The sequence below is a fragment of the Rhamphochromis longiceps genome, linkage group LG9, assembly GCF_057381845.1.
Source record: "Rhamphochromis longiceps isolate RC_006_pf linkage group LG9, R_longiceps_female_GT1.1, whole genome shotgun sequence".
Lineage (NCBI taxonomy): Eukaryota > Metazoa > Chordata > Actinopteri > Cichliformes > Cichlidae > Rhamphochromis > Rhamphochromis longiceps.
In genome coordinates this window covers 18,965,210-18,983,449 of record NC_140565.1, presented here as the reverse complement: position 1 = coordinate 18,983,449, position 18,240 = coordinate 18,965,210, and the positions used below count along the sequence as shown (strand labels likewise).

The following is an 18,240-nucleotide window of genomic DNA, read 5'->3' as shown; positions in this document are numbered from 1 at the left end:
TCTTGGTTTCCCCCCAGACTGTGCTCACACACGTCTCTACCTGTGTTTACTCCTGCTCTGGTTCTGCTTCTTTCATGCTCGTGACCGTGAGAGGGAGAGGTTGGAATACCAGCCCAGCCCAACCCAGCCAGGACTGAGCTCTGCCACAGGAGCCCTTGTGACCTGGAATTTCTGTGTCCGTCTCCTGTGTCCAGCCCTTCAGTTTCCCTCCAGAAACAGGTCTGCAATGCAACCTACAGTACAAAACACCCAATTCCAGCACTGGCTTTCCTGTTGTGTGTGCCTGCCTTTCCTCAAAGCTGGTGTCTCTCTCCCTGTTCCCAGCTGAGCACCTCCCTCCAGTCGATCACACTCAGGAGGAGACGATGAGGACAAGGGAGGGGTGAGCTGGTGATGCATGCTTTACCATCCCGCCTCTGTTCTTTCTTTTTTGCCTCTTTCTTACCTGCCTTATTCTTGTTTACCTTTTTTCTGACCCTCTTTCTTCAGAATACCTGTGACCTTCTGCCACCCCAGGTTTCCGAGTCCCAAAAGAAAGGGAGGAATGTGAGAATTTGGCAGGTCTCCAATCAATTGTTCTACTGTATAACACCGTCCCCTTCTCACCTCTCTCCCTTTTTCTCTTTCCCTTTCAAGTTCCTGTAATCCAGCAGAAATCCAAACCGTTCGGGTATGATTTTGTCTGTGTGCTTGTTTTGCTTGTGAGGTTTACGTAGACTAAAGATTAGCTTCACTGGGTCAGAGGCTGTCAAAAAAAAATCTACATATCAGCTTCCCCTGAGCTCAGCCATAAATAAGGTAATTGTTTTATGCGTGCAGTTGTTTCCTGCAATTCTGAACATGTGTGCTATTTGTTTTAAACAAAAACAAAGGACTTTTAATGCACTACTCAATTCCTAAATGCTGGAAGCTAATTCCTTCTTGACTTTGTTTCCAGTTTTATGCTTATCTAAAATAACCATCTACTGGTTGTAGGTCATATTATGAAGGCAAACAAGAAAGTGGTATCAGTCTTATCAAGGAAACAAAGAATCATATTTCCCAAAATATCTCCTTTTACCAATCACTGATAACCTGTTATATACTGTTATAAACTGCATACAACATGGAAACCCATTTAAATACAATGCTAAGAAAACATTATCTGCCCCCTTCCTGATTTCTTATTTTTTTCCGTATTTGTAACACTTAAATGTTTCTGTTCATCACACTAATTATAATATACAGTAAATAAAAAAAATAACCTGAGTAAATACAAAATTCAGTTTTTAACTGATTATTTTATTTATTAATAAGGAAAACAACCTATCCAAACCTACTTGGGCATGTATGACAAAGTAGTTGCACCTCTTCTAAATCATAAATGAATTGTCATTAACCACATATTTTGATTTACAAAGACTTTTCTAAGGATTTGGGGCGCCAGCAAACCACAGTGAGAAAATGTAGAACAGTGGTGAACCTTCACATGAGCCTACCAAAATCACTCCAAGAACACATCCATGACTCATCCAGGAGCTCCCAAAAGAACCCAGAACAACATGAAAAGAACTTCCCTCACTTGCCTCAGTCAAGGTCAGAGTTCATGATTCAACAATAATAAAGAGATAAAATCTCCTCCATGGGAGAGTTCCCAGTAGGAAACCACGGCTGATCAAAAAGGATAAAAAGACTCATCTCACATTTGCCAAAAAGCATCTTGAAGATCCCCAAGACTTCTGAGAAAATATTCTGTGGTATGACGAGACATTTCGAGCCTTTTATAAAAAGAATATATGATGGTCTCGGGCTGCTCTGCTTTTTCAAAGTCTGGAAGACTTGTTATAATAGATGGAACCATGAATTCTGCTCTTTACCAGATGATCATGAAGGAGAAATCAGTTCATGCCCTAAAGCTCAAGAGCCCTCAGCTTAAGCAGCAGGACAATGATCCAAAACACACCTGCAGGTCCATCTCTGAATGGCCCAACAAAACAAAAAGAGGGTTTGCAGTGGCCTAGTCAAAGTCCAGCCATAATTCAAGTTGAAGTGCTTTGGTATGACCTCAAACAACCCCCAAATGTAGATAAATTTAAACGATTCTGCAAAGACAAGTGGGTCAAAAATTCCTCCACAGTGATGCAAAAGACTCGCTGCTAGTTATCGCAAACACTTGATTGCAGTTCATGCTGCCAAAGGTGGCACAAACAGTTATTAGGTTTAGGAGGCAAATACTTTTTCACAGTGCTGTACGTTGCACAGGAGCTCCAGTTTGCATTATTTACAAACCACAGTGTAGTGTTAATATAATGCGCAATTCATAATTTTTCAGTAAAAACTGAAACTCCTCAATGTGAAATGAAAGACTATCAACTTTATAATGCAGGACAAGCCCAGTCGTGCCCTCTTTAATGGCATGATGGAGGGCTACACAATATATGGCAAGGATTTCTAATGCTGCTGCTGATTGATGATGACAAATTGGAGAGGGCAGACAAAAACCATTTTTTACTTATATGCTCCAGGGGGCCTGACTGTTACTGTTGCTGAAGAAGCTCAGCCTCGTCCACATTATTACGGCCAACAAATGTGGCCTCTGCAGGGAGCATCAGCAGGAAATGAGGCCTCCTCACGCCTCCTGCTATTGAAGAGGTAGACACTAGTAATAACTGGATACTTCGCTGTCTTGAAAAATAATCTTTCACAAGGGGGTCTGGCTGGGTCCTTTGATTATTCTTCATGCTATGGAGCAGGTAGGTCAAGCGACAGTAATAGCCTTCATCTCCACCACACTCATCAGCAGAGGCATCGCTAAGAAGCAAGTGTCTGAATCAGTTAAAGTTAAGTTAAAGTTAAATCTACAAATATTAAACACAATAAATAATCCCAGCTGTGAAGTCTCTTACTTTTTAACCGTTTTAACCAACTATAGTGCTGATTTGATCTGTCCACTGATGCAAGACGTTCAGCAGCATCAGCCTCAGCATGAAGGAAGCGCACATCAAAGCATGTGTGTTTTCCATGTGACAGGCTCCCAGCCATGGACCTCCTGCCCTTACTGCTCATTTGTCGGAGACAATCAGCCTTACAGCAACACACCCAGTCATCTTAGTGTACATCGGTTAATGTTTCACAAGACGGGGAGCAGTAATAGAGCATATTTATGATCTCCAAACAGTGTCGCAAGTTGCTGCGTCATCCATCCCCTTCATTTGGGGCAAGAGCAGAGATAGAAGGAGATACAAAGAAAGATCGATTTAGTAATAAATGAAAGTCTGCTGTCCTCCCCTTCTTGCAGTGGGAAGGTAGAAGGGTCAGCCCTAGCTTCATCTCAGCTATATGGGGAATGTAAACTGGCTCTCCTCAAGGGAAGACTTGACCTGGGTTTCCATAGTTTCAAAAGGTTTCTTGACATCAAAAGCTCTGGTTGACAAATACTAGAATTTACCTTTACAAGATGGCATGTGTTGTAAAGATGATGTCATCCATGACTAAGAAAACGCTTTCTCTGTGCTGCACAGAAACTTTATTTTTAAGCCTTTCTATCGAAAAAACAAAAAAGCAACATCAAAGCGAAAACAGACCCAAATGTTTGTTCTTAGAGAATATTTGATTAGAGCTGGTCGAAGTAATTAGTTCGAGTTTCTTTCTTCCTGATGAGTACAGTCAGTTCCTCCCACATGAATGGAAGCCTTTGTCTATTATCTACTCAATTTATAGCACATTCTTTCACGTCTACATTTGTATATTTGGGTGGTTTTCCAAGTGCGGGAGTGTTTTGCACCGTCTGTTCTTATTATCTGTTCTTATGTAACTGAGTTTCAGTAGTTTCCTTCATTGTAACTTGAGTTCATCCATGCACGGGCATTTTATCCTATTTCTTGTGGATTACGTATGGATCTATGCCACACAGTGGCATGAGTTATTATTTAATGAGTTGAGAAGTTTGGTGTTTGACTTAGTGCGAGTCACCAAATCACACTTTTAAAAGTTCTTAAAAGGGCGTATTCACAGTGCAAACACTCAGTGAGCCTTGCTCTTCATGTCGCACTTACAACAGCGTCTATTATGGCAAGACGTTTTGTACGTCCTTCTAATGATACTCCATTCATTACAGGTCATTACTGCTGGATAGGCCCCGGAGAGGACTGATGACACTCTAGCAATGGCTCTACAAGCTGGCTGGCCTTGGAGAGCTGCCAGTGTAATGACATTGATGAAAGTTTTTCTCCTGCCTGATCCTGACATCGTCACTGATAATTGTCCCCTCATGAGTCACCTCACCTGGCATATGGATCCATATGTATGTAAATCAATGCGGACATTAGCAGCAGCCGGCAGATGAGTCAAGATGTGTGGGTGGGGAGTGAAACCGAGCCCTGCCCCTGAGAGAGATGACGCTTCGAGTAATGATAATGGCTAGGTGGCAGGGTGGAGCTATCGGGGTAGATTTCATAAATCACATCGTTAAATGTCACACAGCAGTGGAGAGGTTAGGACCTCGGGCTAGTGCGCATGCATGCGTGCGTTTCTCTGTCAAGGGCAAAGTGTGTAAATATATATATCTTTACCAAACCTCAAATTTCACTGATGCCTGTGAATAACAGATCACTCTGGTAGGATAGATTGATGACATGAAAATAAATAAATGTCACCTGACCTGTGTGCAAACATTTTGAAATGATAAAATTACAATTGTTGTTGTTTTGGTTTTTTATACGATCTTCTGAAAAAGACAAAAAAAAGATTTGACCTCTTTTTTATCACTGTATAACTGTCTTTTAGGATCCTTAAATATAATTTTTAGACCACTGACAAACTACAGACTACACTCTTAGAAGGGATGTGTTAAAATTGACACATCATGTGTTAAATTTTAACACATGTGCTGCATCAGATTAGGGACAACACATGATGTGTCAGTTTTAACACAATTAATGTGTCTGCTCCTTTAACACATCTTCTGTGTTAAAAAATGTAAACACAAAGATGTGTTATTTTGACACAAAGATGTGTTAAAATGTGTACATTTCAATTTTTTTTAAAAAAGGAGAAAAAAGATGGGTATATATTATACACTTATTGAATTCCATTTTTTATTTGGCATATTATAAATCATTACAAACTGAATGAACAACAACTGTCAGAATCTTTTCAATTAAAATGTTTTAAATTCAATTTTAGCCAAAGCTATATCACAATTTTTACTTTACAAAATCAAACAAAATTCATATCTGACTAGCTTTCTATCTCTCTAGATCATTAAAATGTCAAAAAAAAATTGAAAAAAGGGCAATCATATATATGATTGCCCTTTTTTCAATTTTTCAATTTTTTCAATATACACTCAACAAAAATATAAACGCAACACCTTTGTTACGGCTCCCATTCCCCATGGGATGGACGTAGAGACCTAAAATTCATTCCAGATACACAATATAACCATCCCTCCCAAACAGTGGTCACAAATCAGTCCAAATGTGTGGTAGTGGGCACATCTGCTATATTGAGATAATCCATCCCACCTCACAGGTGTGCCACATCAGGATGCTGATCTGACATCATGAGTAGTGCACAGGTGTACCTCAGACTGCCCACAACAAAAGGCCACCCTGGAATGTGCAGTTTTGTCTTACAGCAAAATGCCACAGATGCCACAAGCAATGAGGGAGCGTGCAATTGGCATGCTGACAGCAGGAATGTCAACCAGATCTGTCGCCCGTGCATTGAATGTTCATTTCTCAACCATAAGCCGTCTCCACAGGCGTTTCAGAGAATATGGCAGCACATCCAACCGGCCTCACAACCGCAGACCTCGTGTAACCACAGCAGCCCAGGACTTCCACATCCAGCAGGTTCACCTCCAAGATCGTCTGAGACCAGCCACCCAGACAGCTGCTGGAACAATTGGTTTGCACAACCAAACAATTTCTGCACAAACTGTCAGAAACCGTCTCAGGGACGCTCAACTGCATGCCCGTCGTCCTCATCGGGGTCTTGACCTGACTCCAGCTCGTCGCCGTAACAGACTTGTGTGGGCAAATGCTCACATTCGATGGCGTCTGGCACGTTGGAGAGGTGTGCGCTTCACGGATGAATCATGGTTCACATTGTTCAGGGCAGATGGCAGCTGAGAATGTCCCAGTTCTTGCATGGCCAGCATACTCACCGGACATGTCACTCATTGAGCATGTTCGGGATGTGCCTGACCGGCGTATACGACAGCGTGTACCAGTTCCCACGAATATCCAACAACCTCGCACAGCCATTGAAGTGGAGTGGACCAACATTCCACAGGCCACAATTGACAATCTGATAGACTCCATGCGACGATGTGTTGCACTGCATGAGGCAAATGGTGGTCACACCAGATACTGACCGGTTCTGGGTCCCCAGACCTCCAATGGCGCAAAAAACTGCACATTCCAGGGTGGCCTTTTGTTGTGGGCAGTCTGAGGTACACCTGTGCACTACTCATGATGTCAGATCAGCATCCTGATGTGGCACACCTGTGAGGTGGGATGGATTATCTCAATATAGCAGATGTGCCCACTACCACACATTTGGACTGATTTGTGACCACTGTTTGGGAGGGATGGTTATATTGTGTATCTGGAATGAATTTTAGGTCTCTACGTCCATCCCATGGGGAATGGGAGCAGTAACAAAGGTGTTGCGTTTATATTTTTGTTGAGTGTATATATATAATGTTCTGATATAATCCAGACAATACATGAATTAAAATTTTTAAAGGTAACAATTGTCATCTTCAACAAATTGTCAACATTTAACAAATGTGCAGTTGCATGCAAACAGAAAAACATACATTTTGGCGAATATAGCATCCAGGTTATACAATTTTGTACCTTGGGTTTAAATACAAAAATCAAAAATTTCAGCCAATCAGTTCATATTGTCTGACCTTTCCACTGCATAGGCATAAAAATGGTCAGTCCTGATAAGCAGTGTATTTGACAAAGATGCCAAATGAGGTTTCTCACCTCTGTGAACAGAGACTCTCTACATTTTGGACAGGTGAACATTTTACTTGCATCCTTTAATCTGTGCAATCAGCTCCAGTACTTTGGTTTTCCTTTGGGTGGACAGCGGCAGGTCATAGACAAAATCAAAGAAGGTGAAGACGGAGCCAAGTGGTGCTGGATAGGACAAGTTACATACCCAGTACAGTTTGAAAAGCTTATCCACAGCACACGTCAGGCCATCATTCAGAGAAATGGTTACTCTGTCATTCTTAGCAACAATGATGTACTGCCTGGTTGCCCTCTTTAGATCACCGATGCATATCAGCTGGGGTTGGTGTGTTGTGGATGATGCTTCAGGATCACTGCAAAGCGATGCAATACTTGTTCCAGGCTTGGAGATGGGGGAAGATAAAGATAGTATTCAGTGAGGTGTAGACAAATGCTTTCCTCAGGTAAATACCGTGAGAACTTTACTGAATACATACCAGTGCAAAAAAGGCTGCAACGACTGGCACCAACTGGTGGGAGTAGGTGTGTTAACACATGGCGGGGGGGTTCTTGTTTCCAGGGAAGCTACTGATTTGAGCTTCGGAATGATACTGGCTTCCCATTTTCGCAAAAAGAGATCCACCTTTCCTCCTGTAAAATTGCCAAACTCCAAGTCCAGCCTACGGAAATAAAAGAAGTGTTTAAGTTTAAAATGAAGCATTAAATACATTAAATCAAAAGTACATTCTGTCCATTTGGTAGCTGTATGGCTAAGATCAAACTTTACAGTATCACATTTCTGTTACCCATTCCACATCTAGCTTACCTACACAGTTAAACAACAATTTACTTGGAGTGGTATTTGAATACAAGTCCATTATTCCTTAATTTTAGCTATGATTTGGGTCCCATCAGACCCTGAGAAAAAATTAGGACTTTTTAGCTGATGTTCAACTTTCTAGCAGACAATTTCTTATGTTGTCTATCTGCGGTTTGTCCTGTAGAGCTTTTTTGTTGAAAATAGTGCTGCTGAAAGCAGAGTTTCATACAGATTTAGGTGATTTTTTTGTAGGGTTTTCACTTCCACGAGCAGCACTTTCTGCATTGTCATTTGATGTCCCTACTATTAGATAGTCATTTGGTGGTACGACTAAGATTTTGGACCATGTGAAAAGTGATGCTCATTGTAATCAGTGCGCAGGGAGTAATGATCAAACTCTGAAGTTATAAAACTTTCAAAATATTCACTAGGAGCTCATAAACATACCTCCAAATGTATCGACTCCTGTTACATACTTTGTATGCAAAACACAACTGAGTGGAGAAGGAGTACATAAACCATTACCAGAGAACCAAGCAACTTACCAGACTTGGCATGTCCAAAAACCGTGGGTACTCTCCGAATATTCCAGGCTCTGAGACTGGTGTATGTTTCCTCCATGCCTGACATGATAATTGGAAGGTTCTCAGCTGAGGGCCGCAATAACTTGGGTGACCCACTCATCTGTGCTGCTGGTATTCCCATCCTCTCGCCTGAGCTTCTTGTCTTCACCACAGTCATCTGTCACTTTTCGCTTCTTATAATGTCTCTGCCCCTGGTCGAGATTCCGTCTAAGGTTGCGCAGTTTAGTCTCTAGGAATCCACAATGAGAGACTGGATCATAATAATGCTCCTGAGGAAGAAAGGACAGAGGTATATGGGTAACAGCTGAGCAATTTTAACTGAGAAAAAAAGCTCTAATAAATAATTAGATAAAGGTTAAACGATACACAGTAAGTGGGAACAAGTGCAATTTACAGTATGTAGTGGAATTTACATTATTAAAATGCTAAATTTACTTACAAATCCTTCCCCCTGTCCTGCCACTTAAGGGTGGAAAAGTGGTGAGGATGCTTTTTGCTACAGTTAGCTTCTCTGCACTAAGAGGGTAACTGGAAAACAAAGGTAAACTTTTTTACTTCTGTGCACTTCAACATTTTTAAAGGAAAACATTCATTGCAAAATTTTAACAAAGTACAGTAAAGTGCGATACTTACTAACCACACCTCTCCACCAAATCCCCAATGCAAGTCTTCACAAGGAGCCTCCTCGATGGCACCGACAGGTTTCATACTCCTTAAGAATCTGTGGGGCTTTCCTGAGTGACTTCAGGGGTTGACTTTGTTCTTCTGTGGTAATGGTAGACTGTGTAAAGGCAACACCAGACACTTTACCTCTCTGCAATAATCTTCAAAGTCATGACAGCAAATTTCCACAGAGCATAAAAGCACGAGTTTACTCAAAAAGCTGCAGCAGAAGAAGGCGGTTTCTTAACTACGTGATTATAACGCAATGACTAAAAGAAATTCTGAATAATAAATAAATTGATTTTATCTTCTAGTTGCTACTTGGTGAATAAATCTGATCCTGACTAATAGTGATGTCTGATGTCTGTGGCACTGCTGACAATAAGAATTTTTTTTTTTTTTACAAATTTCTTTCTCATCTATAAAAGTGGTTACAAGGACTTTGACAGATTCTAAGTTGTCATATGAGTGCTGAAAAAATGAAACACATGGCTAAATAAGTAAGATAATTTGCATGGTTAAGTTGCTGTTGTTTGGTTTTTTAAATAACACTGACTATTACTTCCTCAGAAGTTCTGCATAAAAAAGAAACTATATCAGAGCATGTTTCCAGCAATAAGCCTTAAAAAAGAATGTGCACATACTTTAGTTAATCATACTAGATGCAAAAACTGCTTTAACTGCTTGAAAAAATAATTATCTCTGTCAATATGAGGTATATTTCATGTTAAAGTTACTCAGTCTTTATTCCTATTCTCTGCTAGTAAACGAATGGTCGCGGTGATAACTACATTTGCTATATTCAGAGCTAACGACAATATTGTCATTTTACTCAACACTGCTACGGTTAGGTGCTGACTCTGGCGTTGCTCATAGACAACATAATGCCTGTCGGAGCCGCTAGCCAACTACCACACTGGTTCTAAGAGCAATTTCTGAATACTCTAATACATAAATAAAGTAAATAGATAAATACATGAATAAAGTAATACATAAAAATACTACCAAAACACATTAACTCTAATGGAGTATGGCACGAAATCCAAGAACTAATAATAAAATTAAGAGTAGGATATGTTAGCAAGACTGTTACATTAAGGTTAGCTAGGTATAGTTAAGCAGTAATTAACTTAAACTCTAAACTCCTATATTTTATATAAATTCACATTCTTCCAGAAACCCGGCATATTTTCAGTACATTAAGATAAACTGGTAAATGATACTTACTGTAAGGTCTGACAACATACTAGGCGACGTAACCTCCATCTTTGTCTCCTTTGTCTCATTGGCGCGAAAGATAGCGCCCCCTTCCCGCCGCCGCCGGTATGTCATGTTGCTGGGCAGAATTTGTTTCAATTTTAAGCATGTGTGTTCTTACTCATTTCATTTTCTACTTTTGCTTCAATTGTATTCACATGTTACGGTCAAAATTAAGCCTGTTCTTTGTGGATACTTATGCTTATAGTATAGCCATGGCCATTAATTGGTATGCCATACATATTGAGAAATAAAAAATTAATCCTCTTTCACCATACCTTGGTCCACATTACATTATAAAATGTTTTATTTGTTGAAAGTAATGAGGAAAGGATTAAGGAAAACAAACAATAACTAAACATTTTATTTATTCAGTTAATATAGTTATAATACATTGTTAATCTACAATTTATTTCACTAAACACAGGGCTAGTATCAAATTACTGAGCTGCTAATTTTAGGTCCTGTTGTTAGATTCTGAAAATAACACACAAAATGTGTTAAACTGTGCAACACATCAAGTGTGTTAAGCGTTTTACACATTTTTTCAATGTTTACACATTTTCTTACACATGTTATGTTAAAATTTACACAAAATGTGTTAATAGTGTAACAACACATTTTTTGTGTCATTTTTTAACACATCCTTTCTAAGAGTGTACCAGACATGTTTCCTTTTTTATGCTAATCCAGACACACGGGGTACAGAGTATACAAACGAAGTGATAATTGTTGTGCACGGCAAACTGCATATGATCAACACTTTCAATATAGAAAAGCGCTGTGCTTGTCCACAGACTCGAGCTGGCTCTTTTCATCTCATACCTAATAGCGATGTTAGCACAAGGTTTCTTCCTCTCTGTCAGAAAAGCCTAAATTGCTCAAACTACAGGACTCTGTTCAGCATGAAGAGTGGCCTTGGAGCCTATCTTTGGTGCCTGTCTATCTCGGTGGCCTCAAAGTCTTTTCCTGGCATCTGTCTATGTTATACCGAGCCGAGACTGCAGCATCGTGAAGGACAAAAAGCTGAGTTGTAAGCAAAAATTAAAAATGCACCACATCTGAATGAATAAAAGGAACGAGCACGAGTTTTTCTCTAGTATAAAAATGCACATAGTTTAAGGACAAAACCAGAAGTGGGAAGATAAAATGATCAGCAAGAACACGTGTTATCAAGTCAGCCACAGTGAATAATAATAAAAACTTACATCTGAGTCTCCTGAACTGTTTCGAGGAAACCTTGTCTCATCAAAATTTATATAGCAGCACAGCATATTTGGGAGATTTTTGATCTGAGGTGTTGGCACACAGGCTACATTCTCTGATCCTTGCTGATAGAGTCACAATGTCAAGTCAGGTGAAACAGTAACACAACCTGGCTTTTTTTTCAGCTCATAAAACGTGTTTCTGATGCTTTCATGCCTTTTGTGAGATAAAATGAATTGGCGTTTTCGTCATTATCGGATCCTTGACTTAAGAGACAGTTGAACTTTTAATTCAGCACTGTCTCGTTTGTTCAAGGTTCCCGTGGAACTACAGTGAAACGATAAACCACTTGTGGGCAGGCCCCAGAACAGCTCCTATTAAAGACCTCATTGTTGACTGTTTGTTCCAGGTCATTTTGTTTCACTACACTTGAAAGGGACGCTAAAAACCCTGCAAGAAGAGGGAGCCCCGGCCTCCATTTGGGCATTCATGCACCCCCTTCCCTTGGTATGAATAAGGGGATGGCTCTGTGTTTCTAGGTCACTGTGTGCCCCTGAAATGCACACCTCACAATCCCGGCGGAGGGAGGGACGCAAACAGAGCCTGACGTTTGACAACATCTCAGTGCTATTTAATAGGGAGCTTAGGCACACACTCCCTGAAATTAAACACAGTTGACAGTTGAGTTTCAGAGCGCGCATACTGATTGATATCCTTGATGATGGCTTCTTCTCCTCTCCCTGCTTTGTTTAATCCAGCAGAAATGCCAAAAAGAGAAAAAAAAAAACAATAACTGAAACAAAAACTCTCTTAAATGTATATCAGACTACGTAGAAGCCTTCATCTGTCACTTTCAGCACTAAATGATCTCAGCGACAGAACTTCATCTCAGCTGTTTCCCCTGCGTCTTTCTGATTGGCACAGGGTGACGCAGAGGAGAGCTGTAGCAGCGTGATAACACGCATCAGCAATTAGTGGAAAAACGATTTCAGCCATTCTTTCTTTTCTTGTTCCGTCTTTATTTACACACAGAGCCAAGTAAATTTAATCTTATTAAATTTTAAAGGGTTGTAAAGAAACTTTAAAATGACGTCAGATGTGATATTTTCACAACCTTTACTTCCACCAAAGGGACAAAACTTATAAATAGTTCAAGTAATGAATTAATGGTTCAAATATGTAGCCAAATACTGCACAATTATCCAGTATAGATGGCTGTAGAAAGTAGAATAAGGACCAGTTCTTTTTATATCTATTCAAAAAAGACTCATATTTCTGCACACGTCCAGATTTCTCTCTACACAAAAATAGACAGTTGCATGGCTGCTGTCAAATACAATGAACAAGAGTATTCAGCAGCAAAACTCTGCGTTGCGTGGGACAGCACCACATTCTCGGATCTGGGGGCACAGTTTTGTGTCTGTTTCGTAAATATGGAATGCATATTTTGCTAATTGTAGTGGTCTATATGTAGTGTTTGCACCAAAAAGTGGTGTGACGGTCCACATATGTGGTGAAAAAAAAGCTATACACATGAAGGAAGGTCCTCAAAATAACAAAAATAAATTTATTTAATTTCAGGAAGACAGTTAACAAGGCACAATAATGGCTTTGCTAAACTATTTACTATATATGTCAATATTTCACTTACTTAACAAAGCTTAGATATGCTGTATGTCTGAAACACTGTGGTAACGATGAGGCCAAAGATGGACACCGTATGAAATATGATACAGATGATACAGAAAGAAATATGGCCGCATTATACAAGAGCCATTAGAAAGCTAAATTAAATATCCTGCATGCAGGTGCTGGGTGGAAAACCGCTGACAGCTGTGCGTCAGACTGGAAAATGTTTACCTAATATTCATCACCGGCATTTATTGTTGCAGCAAGTCCGTACTACACGTAATTAAGAATCCCAGAATGTAACCACCAGCCATACCAAGCAGCAAACTAATATCACAGAGGACAAACAAGCAGTCAGAACGAGCCACTGAAATGAACATGGCGCCCTAAGTGGTTTATTCTGTTCCGTCGTTGGCACAGACTCGAATGTTTTTAACCTCAACCAGTGTGACTGGGAAGGAGGTGATTGTCAGGATGGAGTCTTTCGAGGTTTTCTCATTTTCTTGAGCTTTTCCTGCCTCACCGTCTCGCCCTCCAGAGAGGACAGCTCAGATATCCTGTGGATGTAAGAGCGAGAGGCTCCAGCTATTGGGTCCGGATAGGACTGGCCTGTGTGGCGAGAGAAATGGAAAGAGATGGAGAGAAGCACAGGGTATATTTAATCTCTAAATATCCTGCACACATTTCCCTGTCATTAAGTAATAATAATCTTAATTAGAGATAAAATCTTGAATAATATGCCGCATGTTACATAAAAACACAAAAAACTGTTTGCTGTTTGTTTTTTCACTTCAAAGCTAAGTGTGCTGTAAAGGCAGTACATGTGGACCTGATGTGTTAAGGCTGAGAATGAAGTCAAAGCAGGAAGTGAACTCACTTTTCTGATTGTTTTTAACAGTCATTACGTTGGAGGATGGATATTTCACCTTGGGCCTGCAGACGACACAAGCACAACAGAGGTGGCTGCATTGAGAATTAACTGAAAACACTGGCTTGGTCACATTTTGTTTAGAAAGCCAAAATACCTGCCAAGCTTGCAGTTCTCAACCGAAAAGGTGTTTCTGCCACTGAGGACTAAAGCTGAGGGAATGAGGACGGCTGGATTTGTGTTCAGTTTATAGCTTTCAGGGTACCTGGGAGACGCAAGTAAAAACATTAAGGAGTATAATGAACGCAGAGCTGACATTTTACAAAGCTTCAGACCAACAAACCCCACTTTTCCCATAAATAGAAGATTGAGAATAATTTGTTATTGAGATAATATTTTTGTGCAGCATAATGATTTTCAGTTCTAGCTAGAATTGCCCTTGAACTGCCAGAAAATTAAACATTAAAAGCTACTCGAGCTTTTCTTTTTTTCTGACAGATAATGCATGCGTGTCAAAACAATACTTTTATCTGGCTGCTGTTTCTCTTTCTTCACGTTATCTGTCATACCCTGCATGAGACTGTGACTCAGTATAATAACTAATATCTGTGCAGCTGTCTCATGAAATATGCTTCTTCTTTTTTTAAAGAAATTCCAGCTACAATAAGCTGCCCAAAAGATGTTAATCCAAAGGTTACCCCAGGGTGAAGGGTCGCCCTGTGTGGCTGTGGGAAAGCTCCTTGGAGAGGCTGAAGGATGGGAGGTTACCAGGTCTGTGCACATGGTAGTCTCTTGGCAGTGGAGGAATCACAGTTTTGGTCCTCTCTAACATCACACCTTAAAAAGGGAATAAGAAAATTGCTCTGCATTAATTCCACTGTCAGGTTATATCTGTAAGTTTCCCGCAAGTAGCTAATGTCCCACTGGAAAGGGACCTATAGAAACTATGTAAGACAACAGCTCCACCTGTTGGCAGTCAGTTCACACAAACCCCATGCCACAAATTTAAATTTAGCCCATTTTGAGTGGGGAAGTAAGAAGAAACTCCTTAGTTTCCTCTCAGTTTTATTAACATAAGGCTGTCTCCTGTTCTGCAGTTCTTACATTTTCTATCTAACAGAAAGCGCCTCCCGCTGAGATCCCTCTCTGGGTTGGTGTTTTGCAACTCCAGCTTGTCATCTTTGGTTAAAGTAGGCGTCCTAGAAAAATTGGAGAAAAATATATCAGCACACGTGGATTCTATATTTTAGATAGTTGAATACCACCTAGAAAAAAACAAAAACATGTCATGGCACCAACAAATGTCAAAGTTTTATAAAGAAATGCTTTTTTATTTTTACATTAAATCAAATAAAAATTGTTTCAGTAACAATCTTTATGATTAATCATCATGAATTACTTACGATTCACTGATAATTTCCCATTACTGATTTGTAATGGAAAGTCAGCGGAGGCGTAGCGGAGGCCCACCTTCAGCAATCATTACTTCCACTGTCGAGTGGCATGCTGTGTTCCCTAGTGGAGTTTTATCATGTTAAAATGCTGAATGGTGATTAGAAATCCCCCTTTTTCAATAATTATGTTAGCACCGTGCTAAAGCTGAGCGTCTGCTTTGTGGGTTCAACTGTATTCTCAATATGAATTTTAAAAAACAATCTTCCCTCTGAAACTTGTCACAGTATTTTTGTGATTTCCCGTATGGAAAATTGTCAAACAAAACAATATTTCATACAATAGTTTGTGATACTCTCATACCACTAACTTGCTCAACAGCACCAGCTAACACCAACCTCAATAAAAAATATGTGAGAGACCCCTTCAAATGACTAAGAAAGAAGGCCAGTGTATGAGTCTCTAGTGTCAGAAGCAGGGATGCCTCATGGGTCCTGAACTGGATAATGGTCAAGAGGTGACTCGTGAATATGGTCTTCTGGGCAGAAGTGGAAAGAAAAGGCTAAATCTGAGACTAGCCAATAAAATAAACAGATTAGAAAGGGGGAAAGAGCACATTGGACAAAGGGAAGACTGGAAAATGTACTATGGGCAGATCAAGGTATTTAAATTTGAAAGTTAGAACAATTGTAAATGTAGTAGAAAGGAAAATATGCTGGAGGAGTCCATACACTGCCCTTCAAGCAGGTACAGTAAAAGATTTCTACAGAACAAAAGGGATCTTGAACAAGGATGTGCAAAATACTATTACTACATTTTGCATATGCGTAATGCCATATGCTTTGGGCACAACTTAATCAGAGCTAATTTCATTTTTCAGCAGTACAATGAACCAAAGCACAGTTTCACTGCAGGGAACTATCTAGAGAGGAAGCAGCCAGCTGGTATTCTGTGTCTAATAGAGTAGCCGGCACAGTCACTGCATCTCAGTCCTGAAGAGATGATGTAGGAACACTCTGGCCATATGCTACGTATGAAATACAGATCAAACCAGTCCGGCTTACAGTAAGCAATTCAGGAAGCACGGGGTGAAAAGTTTCCAGATTAAAAAACTGACAGCTGAAATCTGCAGCTCTGTGATTTCTGCACATGGGCAATTCTTTTACAATAAAGTTTCATTAGCAAATCATTATTTTTGCAATATCTTGACAGTATTTCCTATTCGGTATGCAAAAAAGTATGGATTTTCATTTAAAAATATGACATTTTCTTGGTGTTATTGAGCATTATATTCAGGGCGACCTTGTCTCAAGGAGTGGGTCATCTACCAATCAGAAGGTCGGTGGTTCACTTCTCTGCTCTTCCAGTCTGCAAGTCCTGCAAGGATCCTTACCCTTAGGCAAAATACTGAATTCCAAGTTACCCCCCAATGCATCCATCAGGGTGTGAATGTTAGACAAGGTCCTTAGTGCTTGTATGAATGTGAGTGTGATTATTATGTATATTATTATGTAATGAGGCTTGAGTCAAAGAGTGTTCAGTTATATAAGTACCAGTCCGTTTATGTATAATTCTTGGATCTTTTATCATGTAATATACCGTAATATACTCATACTCACCCTAAAACAGGGCTCTATAAAGGAAATAAGTGGTTCATGTTGTGGGCTGGATATGGAACCCAGGAAGGAATTATTTATGGTTATCTATGTAGCACTAAAAATGCCATAATCAAAATTAAATGACTGAATAAATATATTGATATGCAATTAATTGCACAAATATTCAAAAATGTGTTTTATTCATACAGTATGAGATCAATTGAAATGCATTGGTGTTTTCGTTTTCCTTTGTATTTATTTGCATCTCCATGCAATTTTTTACATTTGTTTTTACGGAACTTCCGTATTAATTTGTCTTATTTTATGTTTGCAATCGTATCTTTATGTATTTTTGAGCAAGCCTGATGATGTGGAGTAGCCAATAAGTAGGTGCCAGCCTCCCTTACTTGCATAATAGGTAAAAATAAAATAAAATAAATAAAAACAGGCAGACATTAGTCTAGTGTTAATTACGTTGGATTACAGTAGTTCGGGTCTTCCATATAAGCCTGGCACGGAAACAGTAACGCCATCCACTCTCTTTCAGTCTGTACTAGCATAGTGGTTAAAAACAACGAGTGTGAAACACTGTGAGAACATCTCTTTTATTATATCTGTGGCGTAGCGTTTTTATAGCTTCCAAAATATTCACATAGCTTACCCTCCAATTATGAAGCCAGTCAGCTGAGGTTTCGCGTCCCTGGACTCTACAACACAGACAGCGCTCAGCATTTTACGGACCGTTAGGCTAGCTTCTTTGAATGAATTTGGCACATTTATGGAGCACGCTTACTCACTGCTCAAAGGTTGTATAACAGGAAATTTCCTTGGTTGACTTTGCCTTAAAGACGCTTGCCCTCCACCTGCTCCCATCCTCAAGTTCCTGTATGTCGGATATCCAACCGCATCAGGGCCGCGCTGCCCGCAGTTCGAGCTTTCCCGGGATATTAGCCCCTTTACGGTGATTATCGACGGGTCTAACTGGCAAGTTATCATGATGGAGCAGCCGCACGAACATCTACTTCAGACATTACCTTAGTGCTACACACAGCTAACGGTACATGGGTTAAAACCGGTTATCCCCGAGCAGCAGTGCTAGGCTGCAGCTCACTCTGGTACAACGCTAACGAGTCATCACGTCACCATGGAAACAGGCTTCAAAATTCGCCTGCATTGGTTTTTTTATATTTAGCTTTCTGTGTTTCCTAACCAGGTTACGTAATAAAAATGTACCCAAATACTATGTCCTATAATACCTAAAAAAAATATATAT

The 18,240-nt window shown here is 40.0% G+C and overlaps 1 protein-coding gene, 1 long non-coding RNA gene and 1 pseudogene across 4 annotated transcripts; 1 reads left to right on the top strand and 2 right to left on the bottom strand.

The window, feature by feature from the left end:
* Positions 1-78: 78 nt before the first annotated feature.
* LOC146662163 (uncharacterized) lies at positions 79-4,803 on the top strand. Of its 3 annotated transcripts, XR_014913315.1 has the most exons (6): positions 79-219; positions 325-382; positions 490-670; positions 1,401-1,575; positions 2,505-2,631; positions 4,097-4,803. It is a non-coding gene; the product is annotated as an uncharacterized LOC146662163 (long non-coding RNA). The 3 variants fall into 3 exon arrangements; XR_014913313.1 differs by having other exon boundaries at positions 490-1,575; XR_014913314.1 differs by lacking the exon at positions 2,505-2,631 and having other exon boundaries at positions 490-1,575.
* A 3,041-nt stretch (positions 4,804-7,844) lies between these two features.
* Positions 7,845-10,349, bottom strand: LOC146662162 (uncharacterized; annotated as a pseudogene).
* A 2,770-nt stretch (positions 10,350-13,119) lies between these two features.
* lg9h8orf89 (linkage group 9 C8orf89 homolog) lies at positions 13,120-18,199 on the bottom strand. Its single transcript, XM_085418618.1, has 7 exons — positions 17,765-18,199; positions 17,629-17,674; positions 15,082-15,176; positions 14,676-14,814; positions 14,135-14,242; positions 13,987-14,042; positions 13,120-13,718 (listed from the first exon to the last, which is right to left on the bottom strand). The coding sequence occupies exons 1-7, from the start codon at positions 17,961-17,963 to the stop codon at positions 13,579-13,581; spliced, it is 783 nt and encodes a 260-aa protein (XP_085274744.1). The 5' UTR covers positions 17,964-18,199; the 3' UTR covers positions 13,120-13,578.
* Between the last annotated feature and the right edge of the window lie 41 nt (positions 18,200-18,240).

Excerpts from the sequence above, each read along its gene's own strand:
- lg9h8orf89 (XM_085418618.1), bottom strand. The coding sequence starts at position 17,963 with ATGATAACTTGCCAGTTAGACCCGTCGATAATCACCGTAAAGGGGCTA. Across the intron at positions 17,675-17,764 it reads TGTTATACAACCTTTGAGCA|AGTCCAGGGACGCGAAACCT; the intron begins GTGAGTAAGCGT and ends TCTGTGTTGTAG. Across the intron at positions 13,719-13,986 it reads TGTTAAAAACAATCAGAAAA|GCCAGTCCTATCCGGACCCA; the intron begins GTGAGTTCACTT and ends CTCGCCACACAG.